This window comes from Neovison vison, chromosome 1, assembly GCF_020171115.1.
Source record: "Neovison vison isolate M4711 chromosome 1, ASM_NN_V1, whole genome shotgun sequence".
Lineage (NCBI taxonomy): Eukaryota > Metazoa > Chordata > Mammalia > Carnivora > Mustelidae > Neogale > Neogale vison.
The window spans coordinates 74,654,176-74,676,617 of NC_058091.1; the positions used below are offsets into that span (position 1 = coordinate 74,654,176).

Genomic DNA, 22,442 nt, shown 5'->3' on the forward strand with positions numbered 1-22,442 from the left:
CCAAGGCAGGGAGAAGAGGGACTCAACTGTCAAACATATTTTCAACCAACCAAATTCATGCAGATGATTCCAAACAGTCAGGCCAAAAAAAACAGCCATCCTTGCCTAGTTGGAAGGGATTGGTTAGAGCCGGAAAACTGTTAAATACTATTTGGTTGCCAGAAAAAGACCAGAAAAAAAGTGAATTTGTTAAGCTTTGAAAGCAGAGACTCTTTTTTTTTTTTTTAAACATCTGTTAGGCCCAGAGAGTACAAGGCCAGGTTGCAACAGTGATATGCATAGAAATAACTTCTTTTTTTTAAATTGAAGTATGGTTGACACACAATGTCACATTAGTTTCAGGTGTACAACATAGTAACTCTACAAGTTTACAGATTACGCTGTGCTTGCCACGAGTGTAGCTACCGCCTGTCACCCCTACATGCTATCAAAGTATCCCTGACTATATTCCCTGTGCTGTGCCTTTCATCCCCGTGACTTACTCATTCCACAACTGGAAGCCTATAACTCCCTCTCCCCTTCACCCATTTTGTCTAATGCACTCCTCTGCCCCTGGCAACCATCAGTTTGTTCTCTGTATGTATAGGTCTGATTCTGCTTCTTATTGATTTGTTTATCCATTTGTTTTTTAGATTCCACATATAACTGAAGTCATATGGTATTTGTCCTTCTCTGTATGACTTATTTCACTTAGCATAATACCCTCTAGGTCTATCCATGTTGTCACAAATGACAAGATCTCATCTCTTTTATGGCTGCATAATATGCCAATGTGTGTGTGTGTGTGTGTCTGTACACAGACACACATATATATATATATATTTAGATAGATGATAAATAATATAGATGTATAAATATATAAATTTATATAGATATATAGAGTTAGAGACAGACATCTTCTTCATCTATTCATCTATTGATGGATGCTTGGGTTGCTTCTATGTCTTGGCTATTGTAAATAATGCTGCGGTAAATATAGGGGATGCATACAATTTTCCAAAGTACTGCTTTCACTTTTTTTGGTAAGTACTCAGTAGTGGAATTACTGGGTCATATGGTATGTCTATTTTTAATTTTCTGGGGAACCCCTCAATACTTTTTATTTTCTGGAGTGCCTGCACCAACATACATTCCCACCAATAGTGTACCAGGGTCCCCTTTTCTCCACATCCTCATTGACCTATGAATAAATTCAACCAAGGAGGTGAAAGACCTGTACTCTGAAAACTATATGACACTGATGAAAGAAATTGAAGATGATACAAACAAATGGAAAGATACTCCATGCTCATGGATTGGAATAATTAATATTTTTAAAATATTCATAGTACTCAAAACAATCTGCTGATTCAGTGTTAATCCCTATCAAAATACCAATGGCATTTATCAGTGATCAAAAATAATACTAAAATTTGTATAGAACCACAAAAGATACCAAATAGCCAAAGCAATCTTGAGAAGAACAAAGTTGGAATATCACTATTCCAGGTTTTAGAATACACTACAAAACTATAATAGTCAAAAGTATGGTACAGGAATAAAAACAGACACATAAATCAATAGAACAGCATAGAAAGCCCAGGAATAAAACCACAGTTATATGGTCAATTAATCTATGACAAAGGGGGCAACAATGGACACTGGGGAAAAGACAGTCTCTTCAATAAATGGTGTTGGGGATACTAGACAGCTGCAGGCAAAAAAGTGAAACTGGACCATTTTCTTACACCATACACAAAAATAAACTCAAAATGGATTAAAAACTTAAATGTGAAACCTGAAACCAGGAAAATCCTAGAAGAGAAGATAGGCAATAATTTCTTTTACTTTGGCCATAGCAACATGTTTCTAGGTACGTCTCCTAAGGCAAGAAAAACAAGTAAAAATAAATTATTGGGACTACATCAAACTAAAAAGCATCTGTACAGCAAAAGAAACCATCAACGAAATGAAAAGACAACCTATTGAATGGGAGAAGATATTTGCAAATGACCTAGTGATAAGGGGTTAATATTCAAGATATATAAAAAAATTTATACAACTCAACACACACACACACACACACACACACAAAAAAAAAAAAACAATTAAAAAATGGGCAGAGGACTGGGGCACCTGGGTGGCACAGTTGGTTAAATAACCAACTCTTAGTTTCACCTCAGGTTGTGATCTCAGGATAACGAAATGAAGTCTTGCATCAGGCTCTGCACTGCTTAGGTTTCTCTTTCCCTCTGCTCCTCCCCCACATGCATATTCATGCTCTCCCTAAAATAAATAAATAAATACATACATAAATCTTTAAAAAATAAATCAGCAGAGGACCTGAATAGATATTTTTCCAGGAAGGAGATACAGATGGCCAAAAGGCACATGAAAAGATACACAACAGGGGTGCCTGGGTGGCTCAGTGGGTTAAGCCTCTGCCTTCAGCTCAGGTCATTATCTCAGGGTCCTGGGATAGAGTCCCGCATCAGGCTCTCTGCTTGGCGGGGAGCCTGCTTCCTCTTCTCTCTCTCTCTGCTTGCCTCTCGGCCTACTTGTGATCTCTCTCTGTCAAATAAATAAATAAAATATGTTTTAAAAAAAGAAAAGATATGCAACATCATTAATCAACAGTGAAATGCAAACCAAAATCACAACAAGATACCAACCTTACACCCGTCAGAATGGATAGAATCAAAAAGACAAGAAATAACAAGTGCTAGCAAGGATGTGGAGAAAAGGGAATCCTGTTGGTTATCATCCTTATGGTTAGTCTACATCATGACTTCTGTGGGCCATAGGGACTTTTTCCTTTGTGGTCTTCTTCCTCTGTAAGAAAAATTCATATATATATATATATATAAATCATATATATATATATATACACACACACACACACACATACATATACATACATACACACACACAATGGCTGCATTGGAATAAAGACAAATATAATCCAGGCTGGTACCATTAACATTCATCATTACATTCATTTTCTTTCTTTTTTTAAAGGAAATTAAAATTTAAAAAATTCTTAGGTCCCTGAAAGTATTGTGAGCATCAGGCACTGTGCCTACTGGCTAACATATAAGTCAGCCCCACCTATGGCAGATAGTTTTAGTTAAACTCCAATAGCTATTTACTCTTTCTTCTAGAATAATGAAACCCCAGTTTTTAACCAGGAATCACGGACATCCAAAATAAAGACTACAGTTCCCAGGCTCCCTTGCAGCTATATATGGCCAAGGGAATGTGAATAGAAGCAAAGTGAATAACTTCCGGGTTGTATTCCCTTTCCTTATAGCTGGAATTCAGCAGTGGTAGGAATAAGTCATTCTGATCATGTGAATGCGGATGATAGCCTAGAGATATTAGAACCATAAGATAGTAAGAACCTGGATCTCTAACATCTCATGGAGCCCTGATGATCTCCCAGAGCAATGTCACCATATCAGCCCAGGCTCTGTATGAATGGGGAATAAATTTCTATTTAGTGTAAGTCCCTCTTATTTTGGTGTTGGTTACATGCACCCAAACCTTTATCCCAAATAACAGAATTGCCTTTCATGGTAAGAAAACTGAGGCATACATACAATTTTCTCAGTATGATTTAGGAGAAACTAAAATGAGGCAAAGGTAAACCCTGATCTATCCATATTTAAAACCCTATGCTCTGTTCTGTGCCTTCCCACATTGTCTTCTCTCTTCAGAGAAACAAAAACATGAAGAACAAAGCAATTATAAGAGAAAGAAGAGCATAAGCTTTATGAAGCAATAAATGTCATCAAAAGAGAATCCAAACAAAAAACAAATGGAAAGAAAAAATGAAACAGATTCAATGTGGATATTTGCCAGCACCACATGACTTGACATTTTGAATTATGACTACTTACAGGAAGTATTAGAAACTTTCCAAGAAAGGGATAGTTCACATAAATGATGGATCTAGTACATTTTGCTTATTTGTTAGCTTTGACTATAAGTTTATATAATATTTTTTGGCCCTAATAATTTCTGATTTTTACAGACACAAAATATTATGCTGAGGTGAGAGCCCACAAAACATATCTGGTAAAAGCATATTAGTGAGAAATATTTCCAAATACAGATCCAGTTGTTTCCTTCTAACCCTCAGGATATAGGTTCATTCCTCCAGAGCAGTTTTCTGCCTTACCAATATATCCCTCGGGGTGAACAAGGACATCTTTTTTTAAAATTTCTGTTCTTTAAATATGCTAAACAGTTTAGTTACTAATTGAATTGCACTTTATAAAGATTAAGATATTTTGTATACACGCTTGAATCTCAGATCGTTTCCTTTACAGTAGCCATATTTTATAAAAGCCCTATTTTATTTAAAAGGGAGTCTTTCAGTTAGTCTGGGGTTTTCTTCTACTCCTTGTTCATTAGAGTAAACAAAATGAAAGGGCACAGAAATCACCTGCTCCCTGGGAAATCCAAGCTTCTCCCTCACAAGTATAATCATGGAATATACAGCATCTCACTATATTTACTGTACCTTCCAATAATAAATAATAAATGTTTTAATAATAATAAATGTTTTAAATATATAATTTAATAATTATAAATATTAATTTATAATTATTCCAATAATAAATGTTTTTAAACCCCCAACCTTTTTTTTTTAATCATTTTGGATATAGTAATAGGAGTATCACCAGAGACTTACCTTGCGATTATGTACTTTTATCTCCTAAGGTCAAAGCCGACCCGAAAGACAGAAAGCCACTAAGTGAATTCATATCATTGCCCATCCTGTCACAAAGACTCTGTTAGCCAGAGCCAGATCAAAGAATGTGAGACAAAGATACTATTGAAGTATCCCCCAAAGTGGCATTAATGGACAATAATTTGTCATGGTATGGGGAAAAATATAAGAACTTTATATTTTATCTACACAACAAGAAAGTAAGCTTTATAACACAGAACAACACCACTTCCTTCATTCAGTCTGTATGTCAGAGCCCTCTGCCACATGCAGTGAGGAAGGTATCTGGAAAAGAGAGAAGCCATTTGAAAACATGTCAGGGGTAACAGTGATATACTGCCTCATGGGCTTGTTTCCAGTGGGTTCTACTATGTTGTACTTTTTGTGGATCCAACTAAACGGGTTAACCAATTAATGGGTTTAAAATGAAATTACCCTTACAAAATGTCAAGTGGATTAAAAAGTTTCTACAAATAATCCACAGATCAAAAAATGCTAGTAATTTAAACACAAAGCAAACCCCTAGAAAAATGGCAAAACTAATGTCTTAACTCCTAGTTCACATTTTTGCCAACCATATTATACACTTAAAAAGTCATCTACTCATGTATTATACACTTAAAAAGTCATCTACTCATGAATGGGAATAGACAGGCCACACTGCTGGCCGTCTGAGACTGTATCTCAGTCTGAAAACTTCAAAATTAATCAAGAATACTATTTGCAATACGAATTTACCTTCACTATTTTTAACAATGAACAGCCACAACTTTTATCAATGAGAGCACATTGTACCATAAGATAGTAACTCATGATTATAAGAAGCAAGTGGTTTTAATAGAAGCATGTAAAATACAGCATAGTCATTTTTTTCCAGTGGTGTTTAAAACCATGCTACACTCAAGCCAGCAATTTAAAACATTTTACCAAATGGAGTGATAAATATTTAGGAATCACTTCTGTGTTTCCTTAGTTAATAATTCAAGACACATCCCATTGGAGAAACTCTCTTCATAGTAAAAAATATCTGCTCTAATTTATAAAAGTCAGTGTACTGACAAACTACAAAACATTCCTTTATCAACAAGTAGATTTAGACAATACATTAAAAATTGCTGAAGATTTGGCAAAACAAGCATTAGATCAAATTATCAAGTATGTGAGGTTTGCTATAAGTTGGATGAACACAGTGATGTCCCCACATGTCTCTGTTTATGGCATCTGTCAGATTTCATTGAGGTGAAATGCACAAAGAACTGCTTTATTCATCAGTTTTCAAAGAAGAGATGAAACAAAGAAGGTAGGTTCTCAACAGTATAAAAATTCTTTACTAAAATAATGCTTTACACAACTATGTAATATAACCATTGCTACAACCACCGCCTTGACAAGACTATAAGAAATGGATTCAAAGTTAAGCTTACAGAGATCGCACCCTACAAGGGACGGCTTCCTGCATCACTCAGAGGCCAAGCAGGTAGGAAAGAAGTCAAAGCCAGAGATGCCCTTCAGGCCATAGGATGTCAATAGTATGACAAGTTTTATAGTGTTGAGACCTTAAAAAACAGTAGAATATTTAGAATATTCTGAATTGGGTGGAAAAAGATCAGGAAAATCTCTTGTACCTCAAAGTTGTGCTGGTTAGCTCATGGCAAAGTTCTTAAAGAGAACTGTTGAGCTTGGAGGTAGAATACATTTCTTTTAATTGTGCAAAATTTGCCAAGCTTTGTAGTGCAGTTATAATGACTGCCCATAGTATCCTCCCAAGAAGAATTTTTTTAAAAATATAAACACATCTAAGTCCTCTATTGGATTTAAATTCAGATGTTTCAACAATGAGTGTGAATGGCTACTTTTCCAAAGCAAGTCTTGCAATGGAGATGGCATTTTGAAAAAGAAATTTGAAACTGTTTCTACTCTTAAAGGATTTTGTTGCAAAATAAATAAATAAATAAATGTGTCTATTTTTTAAATTTCCCTAGATCTTTCCTTTACCCTTATGCTTATCAGACTGAAAATGGTATTGTCCATTCTATTTAAAGTCCTTCCAAACCAAATTTTCAGCAAGTTTCTCTTTTAAGATTTACTTTTATTTTAGAGAGAGAAAGAGAGAGTGAGCAAGGGAAGGGGCAAAGGGAGAGGGAAAGAGATCCTCAAGCAGAATACCTGCTGAATATGGAACCTGAAGATAATCAATCCCAGGACCCTGGGATCATGACCTGATCCAAAATCAAGAGTCATATGCTTAACTGAATGAGCCATGCAGGTGCCCCAATAAGTTCTAATTCCTGTTAAAAATGTTAAAATAGGGGCTCCTGGGTGGCTCAGTTGGTTAAGCATCTGCCTTCAGCTTAGGTCATGATCCCAAGGTCCAGATCAAGACCCCTGTGGGGCTCCCTGCTCGGTGGAGAGCCTGCCTCTCCCTCCCCCTCTGTTGCTCCCCCTGCTTGTGTTCTCTCTCCATCAAATAAATAATATTTTTAGAATGTTAAAATATAACACTTCATTAGTTTGCAAGAACTTAACTGAGGTCACAGAATACAGAAATACACCAAATTTCATTAAAAGATTATATAATTGGAGAATGCTATGTAAAACACAAGTATCCTATTTAGATAGCACAGCCAAACATACTTCCTCCACGTGGAGCCATGTACCATCACGAAGTATCTTTTTCTACTCTAACAGCCATTAAATCTACCAGATTTAGCAGGCATTAAAAGCATCAGAAGTAACTTCAACTTGGAAGCCGACTATGGAAGAATCACTTCATTGCAAAGGGTTAAACCAATTTCAAATGGTAATGAAAAAGTTGATAGTAACCTTCAGGAAACCCAAACCTGTGCAGTCTCTTTAACTGTCAATGCCCAAATGCTTGTGAGGCTCTCAGGGCTTGCTTTGGTTTATTGGAAATCATTAAAATGGTGCATTTTCCCCAGCTGATATTAATAAGACCACACCATTCTTGCTGCCTGCAGCGCCTCTGTGTAATTCGCGGCTGCCCCCAATTATCTGTGGGCGATCTGCAGGCCTGTGGAGGGGGTTCCACACCGGCAGACGCTTAATGAACAGACCGGCTTATAAACACAGGCTAATCTCTCCCACATGAGCACCTGAGGAGGATCACAAGTGACAGCTGTTTAAATTTTCAGGGAAATTAATGACCCCTAAAGAGGCAGCGCTTATCAGGCTCGGAGCAGGTTTGATAGAGGAGAGTCACCACGGGGCAAAATGTTTATAATCGTCCATAAGTGCCTCATTCAATGGCTTCATCTTGAGAACTTTTATTGACACAGTCCCCTCTATTAATGCTTGTGTTGGCAGAGCGACTTGGTTCAATCTGTTCCTGATATTGGTCTCCTACGGCCGCTAATGAGCATCTCCCTATTCTCAGATCACAAACCATTTAAAATGATCAGGACTGTAGTTGGCATCCTGACCACTTAGGGAAAATCCCATCAGACACATACATTGTTTGGTCCACAAGGCATTTGTAATGCATCAGCTCAGCCCCAGAGCTGGCCTCACAGAGGGAATGGGAATAGACAGGCCACACTGCTGGCCGTCTGGGGTATAGAACAGGAACAGGTAATTAAGTGCAGATTGGCCAAGGGGCCAGAAGTGACAGATCTGCAGAGAAACAGCACATGGCAAAACTCACCACCCTCTTCTCCCACTCACACCCCCTCCTCTGCTCTGGTGTTTTATGGCTTTTATGTGTCATTATAAGAGGACACACTACCTTGTTCTTGGTTGTCTTTACATTCTACATATCCCAGGATCACTTAACAGGAAGTGTTTTCATTTCCAAGGGGCTTTGCAGAGTCTAGTGTCATGTGAAAGGAGATATAATAGAGACACAGAGAGAGACAGATGAGGAATAGACATGCTAGCAAGCAAATAGTATTAGAAAGGGAAGTCTTGAGCTAAACAAAAATAGAGGCTAGCAGTGTAAGGTGACAAAACAGAAGAATATTGTAAACGTCTTCTCGGGTATTTGTTTCAGGAGATAGAAGAGACTTGATAATATTAGAGAAGATGAGGTTAAGTTTCTCTTTAAAATCTATAAAACACTAGTTTTATTTTTGAATTTTTTTATTTTTTTAAAGATTTTATATATTTGAGAGAGAGAGAGAGCATGAGTGGGGTGGGGAGGGAGCCGGAGAAGCAGATTCCCCACTGAGCAGGGAGCCCAATGAAGGACTCTGATCCTAGGATCCTGAGATTATGCCCCGAGCCAAAAGCAGATGCTTAACCAACTGAGCCACCCTGTGCCCCTATGCTATATTTTTTATAAACAGCTTTCTTACATGGTTAAATAGCCAAATGTTCGCAGAGATATGTAAATATATTCAAATTCAGGCTCCATGGCAGAAAGTGGAGATTATCCTGCTTGGGTAAGATGCTCATATGTCTCTCTAGATGATTTCAGTGGGAGTCTCCTATATTTAGCTGAGATTTAAACATGCCAGAATTCTGGAATACCAAAGCATGACAGTGCCATTCAGAAGGGGCAACCTGCTCTCTACAGTATATTTCTCTTCCCATGACTCTTCAAGGAGAATGGCACATTTGCCCGTTTTTTTTTTTTCCATGAAGCAACCACTGAAGCCCAGGTTAAGCCCCTATTGCAGAACTATTTTAGTCCTTTGTGAGTTTTTGTTAATTGTCATATAGCATATACCTAAGGATAAATATTTAAAAATAAATAAATGACTATTATACACTTTGTCCATTGAAAATATACATTTTTAAAGTATGAATTCAGATCTAAAAAATAAAAAGTATGCTGGCGGTGAATAAGCTCATATACGCAAACAATTTCTTCAGCATTACTTTATTTTACTGAACATTATTTATTCTTTTTCTATCTCTAGTGAAAGTATGTCCCAGATGTATTATTCAATTACTGTAATATCTACATTCCTAAAATAGGCAACAAACTCCATTTGATAAACATTTTATGTAGGAGTAATTATAATTCATCTCTATTTGTTATCATGGAAAGAAAAGTAAGAAAATTAATGTGAGCTTAGAAGATAATGTTAGCAGATAATATGACTAATTTGGTGAAATATTAATGTTTATAAAATGCTCACTGACTATATACCAAATCATATCCTTAAATAATTGAGATTGCGATTAGCCAGATTTATATAGTTCTTTGCTTAAAATTCTATCTTTTGAAATAAAGTATTTTCTAATAATTGACAAAATAAATCCTAGTAAGTCATGTCAAAATTACAAATTTATTTTATCCATTATTCAAAAGCCAGTACATGATTAATAAAAACACACACCTTCCCACTCTTCCTCCCTTGTCTCATGGTTAAAAATAATTAACTTTTTTGATTTATTTTATTATATAAATGCTGGTTTTGAATTTGATTTTCATAGAAGTCTAAATGAACTAAGAGTTTCAGAGATCATTATTCATCATGTTCTTAAACTTGTTCAATGCTCCAAAGTGACACTACCCAAGGAAATGTCTTTCTCATTGAAAAGTCGAAAGCATAACAGACTCTTGAGAACCAATCATGAGAACAATCAGAAAAACCTTTAATAAGATCTGCTTTGTTTAAAATTTATGTTTTAGGAAAACATTTGGCTACACAAATGTTTTTTGTCAAAACCATTCTTTATCTACAGTGTTCACTGATATAAGGAGAGGGTAGAAATGAACTTTTTCAAACAGAGAGCAAGAGAGTCTGCTGGTATATCAAGCCCATATATCTGGCCATGGTATATGGTATATCTAGTCTTGGTCTTCCTGAAAAAAAAAAAAAAAAAAGCCTCCAATTACATTTGCTGGGAGAAAAACTCTGGCTAGTGCAGTAGTCAGCTTCACCTCTCTCCTCTGAGAACAAAAGCAATGACAGAAACATAGAAGACAAAGAAGGATAACATAGCACTCTTGGTCAAGGAGGGAAAGGCAAACTTCCCAGATTCAAACTCTGGCTCTCCTATTTTCAAACAAGTTGCTTCTCTCTGTGTCCTTTTTACTCATTTGTAATTGGGAATTATAAATGTGGTAGGCCAATATTTTATCTAATCACCAACATTCTGATTCTCCTATCAGGCATCAGGTATGACTGTACATCTCTGCCTCTTGTTGTTAAACACGGCCACGTGACTTACTTTGCCCAGGTGTATGACTTCTGACAGAAGCATTTAAAAACCAAAACGTGATTCTCCATGATCTAAAATTTTGCAAATCATGCATTTGTGTGAATTTTGTAAGATGGGCATTAGGAGTGACAGGTGGCAGCTGTGTATGTAGGAGCTCAGACCATCTAGCAAGCAATGTTGTAAAGATGACTGGTTCTTCTGGGAAAGCTATGACAGTAGTTGTACTCTCTGGTTCTTAGCATCTTCAAGGCCATGAGATCTCCGCTAGAACAGCCAATGTTGTACTGCTGGTAGTTTCCCTTTGTTGTAGTGTTTCCTGATGCAATAATTGTAGAAGAATGTGGTAAGATGGGCATCTGACCTGGATAACTGAGTAACTACTATGAGGCCTCGCACCTGTTAACCATAATTGTACATGAAGCATAAGCAAGAAACAAACCTTCGCTGAGGTCATCTTAAGCCACTGGATTTAGGGTTTATCTGTTACCACAGCATTGCTTAGCTTATCCTAACTGACAGATCTATACCTACCTGCCTCATAGTATTTTTGTAAGGACAAAATAAGTATAAACCACTTAGAATAATACCAAGAACATTATAAATGCTTCATTTATTCATTATTCAACAAATATTTATTGAGCTCCTACTATGTACCAAATCCTATGCCAGATAGAAGGAATTTAATGTGAGTAAAAACAGAAAGTTCCCGTTCATGTGATATGGACCATGTAGTGGGAAAGGCCATCATTAATCAAATGATGAAACAAGTATAAAATTGCAACTCTGCAAACTAGAATCCCTAAAGGGCAGATGCCGCAAGAAAGCATATGAGATAATTGGCCAAGACAGGAAGGTCAGCAAAGGCCTCCTTGAGGATGTGCTAATTTACCTTAGATCTGGAGGTCACAGAGTAACATTAATTAGGGAAGAAAGAGCCTTCCTTGAAGAAACTATCTTGTACACAGAGACCAGTTGTAACAAGCATGGCACCTACAAGAGACTAAAATTCTCCAGCTGGAGTGCTTACAAAAGGCAAAAAAATAAAAAAAGTAAAATTAGGATAGAGAGTTAGGTAGGGGCAAGACTTTGTCGGCTTGGGATGATTTGGGTCTTTATCTAAAAAGTAATGGGGAACTATTGAATATTTTAACTTGGAGAGCATTACACACTAAAAAGATCATTCAGGCTGAAGAGTAGAGAACTAGTCATAAGGGAGCATGGTGGATGCAGAGATTAACCAGCTAAGAGGCTACTTATTGCTAGAGCACTTGGGACACATAATGATACCTTGTAACAGGATGGTTGTAATGACGGTGGTGGAAATGGAGAAAAAATGGTAGACTGGTTGGCCCTTAAAATATGCATCTATCCACCTAATCTAGTGTAAGGAGGATATATATATATATCCAACAGAATTTCTAGAAGGGTCAAATCACCAAGATGGAATACTCCATAGCTAGAAACACTACAACAAAGGGAAACTACCAGCAGTACAACATTGGTTGTTCTAACAGAGATCTCATGGCTTTGAAGATGCTAAGAACCAGAGAGTACAACTACTGTCATAGCTTTCCCAGAAGAACCAGTCATCTTTACAACATTGCTTGCTAGATGGTCTGAGCTCCTACATACACAGCTGCCACCTGTCACTCCTAATGCCCATCTTACAAAATTCACACAAATGCATGTATTTCACAGAACCTAAGTCTCATGAGAAACCTTAGCTACAAAGAAAAATAAATGTTATCTTCAGATTTTCAGCTTTGAAAGTATAAGGAAGGTATATTTGATAGAGTAGAGTAGATGTTGAGTGAATTGGACTGAAGTACCTGCCACAAAGAAGTGAAATGAACTAGAATTTTGATGGATTAAGATTTAAAATTTGATGATGAGCAATAAAGCTAGAAAAGGTATCAAAAGCTCCTAAGTTTTTTGCTTCCCAACTTTGGGGATGATAAATGCTACTTATTGAACTTGGCTTAAAAGTAATGAACATGAACTGAAAATGAAGTACCTTCATGAAGTCAAATAGACAGTTGGATATGCAAGGGAAGGTCTTGCTGGAAATATAAATTTATGAGTCATCTGGTGATAATTGAAGTCATGCTGTATTAGTTTTCTATTGCTGCATCACAAATTACTACAATTTAGCAGCTTGAAACAACACCCATCCATTATGTCAGTTTCCATGAGTCAGGAGTCCAGCCAGGGATAAACTGGGTCCTGTGCTCAGGGTTTCACAAGGCTGCAATCAAAGTGTCAGCCAGGACTGCAATCTAATCTGAGGTTAAGGGTCCTCTTCCAGACTCACTGGCTGTTGGCAGAATTCAGTTCTTTGTAATCATACGACTGAGGCCCTCAGCTCTTAGAGGCCACCCACCATTCCCTACCATGTGACCCTCTTCAGAGTATGGCAGTTTGCTTCTATATGTTCAATAAGAGAGTTTCCGATCTCCCTTGTTTCAAAACTCTCTCAGTTTGAATCTCTAGACCCTCTTTTAAAAGGCTCACTCAATTTGGTCACGCCCAACCAGGATAATAACCCTTTAGATTGTTAACAAAAAAGTTGTGTTGTTAGGTATCTAAATTATATCTGCAAAATTCTTTCATCCCTGCCATTCAACATAACTTAATCATAGGAGTGAAATCCTCCTGTCATGTTCACAAGTGTCACCTACACTAAGGAGTGAGGATTACAGAGCATGCGTGTATGAAGGCGTGGGACCTTGGAGGACAATTGGACTTCTGTTTATCACATATGTCTAAACAAGAAGATATCCTATAGACAAGACCATAGTGTCTAAAAAAAAAGAGCCATGAAGATTTCCAGTATTTAATGACAGAAGTATTGGGGATTGAGATAGAGAAGTAGAAGCTCTGTTATTTTTATTATCACAGTTTTACAGTTCAATATGCTCAGCCATAATATACCCAAGTATTTGAAATAATTGATCTATTGTAGACTTCGCAGCTTAATAAAGAAGTGTTATGGGACCTGACAAGTTTATCAGTATTTTAGACTCAATACAGTAAAGGTTCTAGGTAGAGCAGATGTCAGAAATGATCTGGTAAAACTTCCATATTTTACCAATGATGGTAGAGATAATAGTGACTTTGCCAAAGTCATTCAGCCAGTGAATGGCTGAACCACAGACCTCCGGACTCTGAAATCCATATTGGGTTTTTTTTTGATTAACTATTAAGTCTGTTTCATGAGATTAAGGTTGGTCATGATGCTTTAGGCAAAAAATTACCATCAACAAAATTAATAAAATTTAAGAGACATAATTCTATCCCTTCTTTTATCCATATCTTAGGATACAGCAAGAAATCCTTAGTATGCTCTATTTTCTAGAGACAATCCTCATAAAATCCCCTCTTCAAGTGGCATGCAAGGGGTCATATAAATATACAATGTTAAACCATTTTGTGGAGTTGTTAACATACTCTAAATTGACAATTTGAAAAGATTGAAGATCCTTTTCTTTACTGCTCCAGGAACTTTCTCTCAATAATTTGTTTTATATTCCCTTCCAAGGGGCCATAAACATCAGTTGATGTTATATTGTTTGATTCTATCACAAGCATATTGTCTCCATTTCTGCTGAAAACATTTGAACTATGCTATAAATTCCTTCCTGTTGCAAGGATATTGTTTCTATTGCTGGTCAAAACACTTGAATAATGTTTTGAATTATCTATATTCATCTTTCCCTACAAGTCCTTTGTGTAAACTGGCACTCAGTAGTTATTTACATTGCTCATTCGTGAAGAATCAGAATGCTTCTTGGCTTGGGAACAGAGAGAGTAGATTTGCACCCAGCCCCTATTACATATCAACTGTGTAATTTTTGAGAAATTGTTTCACTGAATCTCTGTTTTATCTACTAAATACATATAGGAATACCTACCATCTTATTTTTTTGATAACTTGATGAGGTAACACATGAGGTAAATGTACCTCATACAGTATAGCATAGATTCTCGGTGTGTTGGCCACTTTTCTCCCATTACTTCTTAGCTCCTTCATGGGCATCTATACCCTTTAGTCATCCTTGCAGCATTGTTTTTTTAAGTGACGGAGCAATGTTGTCTTTGTTTGCATTATATATGCTTTGATTTCCATATAAATTACTCCATTTTTTCATTGAAGAAGAATGAGCTCTCTTATTCAGTGTGAATTTGTTATCAGCTTTTATTAAAATTCTGTACATCTGAGGAACATTATACATTCCCATCAATAACTATTGTTCCCTTATTGAGATTCTCATCTGAGAGTGGGACTTGGCGTGGGAAAATATGCTCCCTAGAAAAGCATATGAGAAACTCCAAAAAGATTCTGAAAGCACCTTGTGTAATTTGAAAAGTCCTCCTAGGGATTTGGAGATCTACCCCTAAGTATAGGGCTGCTTCCTCTCCTTTTCCTCTTCCTCACTGAGATCCCTAAATACTATTAGTAAATGTTCTGATGTATGTATTACTGAGAGTAAAATAAACTCCAGAGTACTTTTTCTTCTTTGTGGCAAATCATCACTCACCAACCATCCTTTGTTTCTTTTAAAATTGGCCTAAGCTGCTTTTCTTTTTCTATATTCAATCTTACAATGGTCTGACCTCATTTACTTTTTGAGCCAGAAAGATTTATTTTTCTAATTCTTTAATCAATGTCTTTAGTTTAAGCTTAATGTTCATTTTATGCACTTTGTATTCAAAATGTTCATCTTCAGTCAGACTTGTTGTGACAATAACTGTAATGATGACATTCTATTTTTCAGCCCTTTGGTATCACTTACTAATGTAATGCACTTGCTGGCAAACAAAGAACATGTTCAGTTGTTCTTCAGTAATTCTGATTCTTATTTGCAAACTGAGTTAACACACACTGGCTACAGCACAGCCCTGAGATACAGCAGCTTCAGTGAGATAACCCTTTACTTTACTTCTAAAGAAATGTGTGTGAAATATTTAACCGGCCTCTTGTCAATTACAACGCTTTAGCCACCAACTCAAATTTTTTTTGAGTTTTACAAAATGGAATTTAATGGTCCATGAGAAGCTCAGAAATTTGAAAGAGTCAAAGGTACTGAAACTGTGCAATCTCCAGCGACTAGCTCTACTCCATGCTCCTTGCCCTGCCCCTTCCCTATCCACCCATCTTTCATCTCTGCTCATGGTTGAATGGCTTTATTGTTTTTAAGATTTTATTTATTTATTTGACAGACAGAGATCACAAGTAGGCAGACAGGCAGGCAGAGAGAGAGGAGGAAGCAGGCTCCCTGGCTGAGCAGAGAGCCTGGTGCAGGGCTCCATCCCAGGACCCTGGGACTGAGCCACCAGGTGTCCCTTTGAGTGGCTTTAGTCTCTTCTACTGGAATCAGTACCATCTTACTCTCTGATTGACCTCCCACCAGCTTCATGGCCCAGATGCAAAGAATCTTCACATGAAGCTCCATACAGAAGAATTCCCAGGAGCCCTCTGTTTAGCTCAGCGTGGGTCCCTTACCCTCCTTTGCACTAAATCATTTTACACTGGGGAATACAGCAATACAATTGTTCATGTGCTCACCAATGTGGGGACAAGGTAGAGTACCACAGGAACAAAAGTTCTACCAGAATCACTTGGTTAGAAGTGGGGAGAATCCATTCTCAGAGGAAGAAGAAACTACATTGGGAGACAACACTGCAGATCTTAAACATCATGGATGTGAAATTATATGGCATGAGGCCTTCAGCTTCTCCTGCCAAGAAGAACTAGAGAGACAAGAATACTTGGCTAAAATATACTGTTTTTATTTGCATCTTATTTCTTCATGGAAACAATTTCTACTTTGTTATACTCAAGATACAAGTGTAGGTGTTTTCCAAATCAAAACAGAGTTTCATTCAAAGTTATGCTAAATTAAGGTGAATTTCCCTCAAAGAAATGACGAGCGGTCAAATATTCTCTCATCAACAAGGTAACCAGAACCTATTCACAAACAGCAGTGTGCTTTGAAGGAAGCCTATGCTTTAGTCTGGAGACAAGATCCAAGGGAGGCCTGGAGAGTTCCTTAAGTATTAGGAGTTCTGAACCAGCAACACTAGGCAAATAACACACTGCAGATTAAAATTAGTTTCTCCATCAGTGTTATGAGCAAAAATATGATCTGTTTTGAGGATTAGATGATTAGACACAGCCAGGCTTCATGTGATTCTTTCCACACACTAACCTTATAAGACACTGAGAATAAGATTAATAAAATAACAGCTTTTGCGCTATGAACTAACACGGAGCAACCTAAATCTGGCTATTCAGTGTGGTCCACAGACTGGCAGCACCGACATTACCTGCGAGTTTGATAGAAATGGAGAATCCCGGGCCCTAAAGACAGGATTCCCAAAAACAAATACGTTTGGGAAGCACTGTCCTGGAGTAAAACTATGAGCACCAACTCAAAGGGAGGCTAGGTTATCACGTCAAGCAATCTAGACTACATGCAAGTACTGGAGAACAGATTTGGCCAGCCTGACAGGGAAATAATCAGAAGAATGGCATTTTCTAAGTGGGAGTGCAAGTCTTAAAAGTCAGAGTTCTAAACAGAAACAAATCCCCAAAAGAATAACAATGGTCATGATTACTAAGACAGTTATTTTTATGGGGACACACCTCCAGACTGAAATGGGGAACCCTCGTTAGTAACAGTATCTTTGAGTGGGAAGCTCGATTCCTGGATGTCCCTATGGACACATTCTCACATTCTCACATGTGAGGCACATCTGAGTTTGTTGTCCGTATGTCTGTCTGAGGTTTCTGCCGCCTTCCTTTAGTGTCTCCCATCCACACCTCCTCGACGTTCTCCATAACTGCCTTCTCATGGCAACTTTCTTTTTGACCTCTCCTGACAGAATGAAGTACAGCCAAGACTGGGTGCCTAAACAATAGGGCTTCAGTTTAGACTTTATTACACTCAGGGAAAGAGGATAGGTGTTTTCCAAATCAAAACACAGTCCAACTGATTACAGTTCAAACCAAAGTTATGATAAATGAAGATAAATTTCCCTTAGGGACTAGTAGAAAATCATCTTTAAAATATCATGCTCTCTTATCTGAATTTTTATTTTAATCTGGTTTTTTCACCCTTGGAGATCAAGAAAATGAAAAATGACCAAGTCTTTCTATTGTATCCCCTCTCTATAAATGCACTCATTTCAAATTTGTGTCTCTGTTCAAATCTAAACTGGGGTCCAAATACACTAGCATTAAAAGATATTGCTAATTACAATTTCAAAATAGAGTTTTCATCATTCATTTAAAAATACATATATATTTACTAAATTTCCTTAGATGTCTTTAGTTAAAAAAAAAAAAGAAAGAAAGAAACCTACATTTACTGAAAGGAAGGAAAAAATCATCCCTAGTTATAAATATTTCATAGCAAACATTAACAAATATTCAATTACCATGAAGATTCTATTGAAAGGTCAACAGGTTTAGATATCTAGACCTGCCCCACTTGCTAACTAATCCCTGGATCACACAGGTGTTGCTATGGCTATAGGCAAAAGATATAATATAAGATAATGTACATTAGTTAGTACATAGGACTCATGGTACTCCATAACATTGGCAGAAGTTTCCCTCCATCAACACCCAAGAAAATGAAATTTGGCCACTACAAGACAAGTCTGGGCTCTTGCCAATCTGTCATATTAAATTGTGACTGACCTATGGTATCAAGATCTAATAGAAGGGAACACACACATGTAAGTACAGATAGAATGATTTTATAAGCTTTCAACCTTGTCACTGCCCTCTAAAGTAAGTCTCAGAGCTAAGCGAACTGTGTCTATCAGGATAGCCTACAGTGAAAGGAGAAACTGAAAAGATATAATGCCCATAGACCTTCTAGTATACAGTAACTTCTCATCAGCCATGGTTGGGAGAAAGAGCCATAGTCTAATGGCAGAGAATGAGGATCTGGTCCTGAATTCTTTTATCAAACTGGCAAGCAATGCACCTCACAGATGGGGGCTTTGCCACTTCTCTTGCACCTTTATGCAGTAACAGCTGAGCTGATGCATCCTGCACCTGCCCCAGCTTCTGGAGAAGTTTCCCAAGAAGGCCAGGGAATAGTAAATTATAGCTGACTAGCTAAAAGAAAAGGAAGATGTTTATAATCTCTTTAATGGTAGGAAAATAATATCCCATTGAAACTTCCTCTTTAACACATAGTTTTTTCTTCAATGCCCATTAGCTTATAAAGCAAAATAATAAGTAATAGTCTTCTTGAGCATGGAGACAAACCATGTTTGTTATTTTTTGCTTGCTTTTTGGTTGTTCTAATATTTTTGCTCTACAAGCTCATTCAAGAAAAATTGGAACTATCAATGTGCTAAAACAAAACCATATTATCCCACCACCTAGAAATAAATACATTGTATTGGACAACTTTGTAAACTTTTTATCTATGCATAGATTTTTAATAGATCATAATATACATAATGTATTGTAATATGGTTTTTAATATTTGATAGTATACATCTACAATATCATATTAATGGCTGACTGATATGCCGTTGAATAGCATATACTTTATTTGTTCATGTATAGATAGACATTTAGATCACTTTCAATAACTTACTATCAATAATTTACAATAACATTGTAATGAACTTGTACATACAGTTTTGCATCCTCTGTCTTGGGGTTGGAATTGCTGAATGAATGGGAACTGATATTTCAAAGCTTTTGAGATGTCCTAGTGCTAGCATATACTTTATTTTTTCATGTATAGATAGACATTTAGATCACTTTCAATAACTTACTATCAATAATTTACAATAACATTGTAGTGAACTTGTTGTACATACAGTTTTGCATCCTCTGTCTTGGGGGTGGAATTGCTGAATGAATGGGAACTGATATTTCAAAGCTTTTGAGATGTTCTAGTGCAAGTTGGTTTTGAAGTAAGCCTTTCCTTATCACTATATTTAAGTTGCTTTTCACTGCCCAAGACATGGATTTCTCTTAACCAGTGATGACCAGGGTGGGCAGAAGTTGTAAAAAGTTTTCTAGTACATTTGGAGGGTCTCATATAAAAGGCTATACACCTTCATAGATATGTTACTCACCATTTTTGAATCTTTCTAATACTCTTAAAATGGTTAGGGAAAATCCAAGTAATCTGCCCTAACTTTGGAGATGGTATGAAGGGTAAGTCTTGTGCAGTACCAGCTAAATAATTTACAAGATACACATGGGGGCCCTTGTTAAAAAAATGATTGTGAATGTCAAGATGTCAACAGCAGAGCATTAAACCAAGCCTGAGGTACTGTTGAATATGGTGCCCTGTGCAAGTGCAAAGTCTGAGGTGCAGGGCAAGGTCCTGGTTTCATGCTCACCCAGAAGGTATCTGCCATGATCACTTGGTCATACACCATATACCACTAGTTTTCAGATCTATTGGTTTATTGCTCAGACGTCCTTATTCATGTTGAAGAGTAGGCAGAATCCTTTATGCCCCAGCTGATACAACCATCTGTTTCTTTTCATTAATTATGTCCAACCACATTATCCTTATACTTCATATGGGGTGGGGGGAATATCACTCTAATTCTATAAGCAAATAATGTATTCATCTGTCAGTGAACAGTTCAAATTCACAGCAAATACATTCAACCTAGAAAAGAGGAAGCTTCCATAAAAATAACATTGAAACACAAACCTCATTCTCAAATGCTATTTCTCCACACCCTGCAAGTTTGTGTATGTTCATAAGTACATGTTTTAAATCAACAAACACAGTATACTAAAAAAAATATTTTTTGTAATTTAAAAAAATCCTGGTCTGTGTGTTCACATAGAATTAAAGAAATCAACACAAAACTAAAGGGAAATCAGGCAATGGTCTGAAATTTGGCAACCAAGAGACATTTCTATACAATGCCTTCTTTTTCTATTGCTTTGGGTTGGTTTCCATGGAAATGTATATTTGCTGCAAGCCAAGGTTTTCTGTGGTCTCAGCTACAAGAAAAAAGTGGAAATAAATGTAGATTGATAGTCAGAAGAAATATTGATTTTAAATAGGGGAGAGGCACATTCAAGCCTTAGAAAGTGAATGAATTCTGAGGGATCATTAAGTCCAGAACACTGCGAGTAAGGCAATTTCTGAATATGCATACAATAAGCCTAAGACAGAAACTATATTTATGCTAGCAACAATATGCTGACACAGACATCATGTGTAATCTAGGTCTTTGGTTATTTATTCATTAAACAGATCTTTATTGAGCACCTACTGCATACCAGACACCATGTTACGTGCCAGAGTTATAGAGTTTAGGTTAATTCATTTCTGTGGCTGGCAAAAAGGTTGAAGAATGGCAACTTATTTAGCATTCAGCTAGCAATCATAGGGCATCTTCTCCATATTGGACTCCAGGGAATAAACAAATAGAAAAAAGAAATAAGGTTGTTCCTATGGGATATAAAATGGAATGGTGGAGGGGGATGTTAAGCCTCCCTAATAATTACAATTTAATGCAATATAATGAGGCTCCAAGTTTCCCAAGGGACATGCCACGCTGTCAAATACAGAATATAAAAGTACTCTATATTGGGTTTTAATTATGGGAAGCCAAAAAAAGATATAACTGAATCACGTGACAAAGGAATCTAAGAGGAAATGACAGAACGAAAGGGGCACACAAGTAATTCAGAGGGAAAAGAAAAGAAAAGAGAGAATATAAGGAAACAATGCTAGGAGAAGGGCAAGAAGAAGAAAAGGAATAAGGAGAAAGGGACCATGATATAAACTATCATGAGGACCAAAGAGATAGAGGGGCCAAACGCCTCCAGAAAGGAAGAGATGGAGAAAGAGGTCTGTGAAATATCATTTGAACAAAAACAGCACAGCAGGCTTATTCTATAATTTCCTGGGTCCATTGTGTCATTGGTAGAATTAAGCCCAATCCACAGGAAAGGACATCTGTGGAAACGCTCTCCCGTTCTTGGAAGGCAATGGTCCCATATGGAGTAAGTACGATGACGGCACATAGAACAGGCAGCGTGTAGGACAGACATTCTAAAGATCGCATTCCTTCCAACTGCCAACTCTTCTACCTTTGCTTTATCTCAGGAAAGTAATCTGTCCAGAGAGGGCTTTAGAATAAAATTAATGTCAAATGTTTCCTATTAGGATTTTCTTTTCACTAACAGAAGCACATTTGAAACATAACCTTCATTATTTAAAAATCAATGGCCAATATTCAACACTTTTACGATAAGTGCTGTTGTAGCTATCCCAGAAGTAAAGAAGCACTTGTCTATGGACCAAGTAGTTACCAAGGAGATTGAATCAATAAATATATCATTTGTTAATGATGCCAAGATTTCTTATGGAATAGGATATTGGCAGGCAGCTCATTTTGGATTGTTACTTGGGTTTGCATTTAAAACCACGTTAGCAGACAGATCTTCACAATCCCTGTCTAAACACTCCCTACTCTCAATGTTTCAAAAATACGTGTTTGTATCATTATCTTAAAATCAGTGCTTTACTGGGGAGACCTATTCCTTGTTAGAAAAATCAGGACAAGCCAATGATGAGTCAGTCTTATT

The 22,442-nt window shown here is 36.9% G+C and overlaps 1 protein-coding gene across 1 annotated transcript in view; it reads left to right on the top strand.

The window, feature by feature from the left end:
- LOC122900126 (probable ATP-dependent RNA helicase DDX5) overlaps positions 1-22,442 on the top strand; it is an 82,100-nt gene that overhangs the window by 32,707 nt on the left and 26,951 nt on the right. Inside the window, 1 exon segment of the mRNA XM_044238610.1 lies at positions 17,091-17,255. Within this exon segment, the coding sequence (XP_044094545.1) occupies positions 17,091-17,255 (165 nt within the window).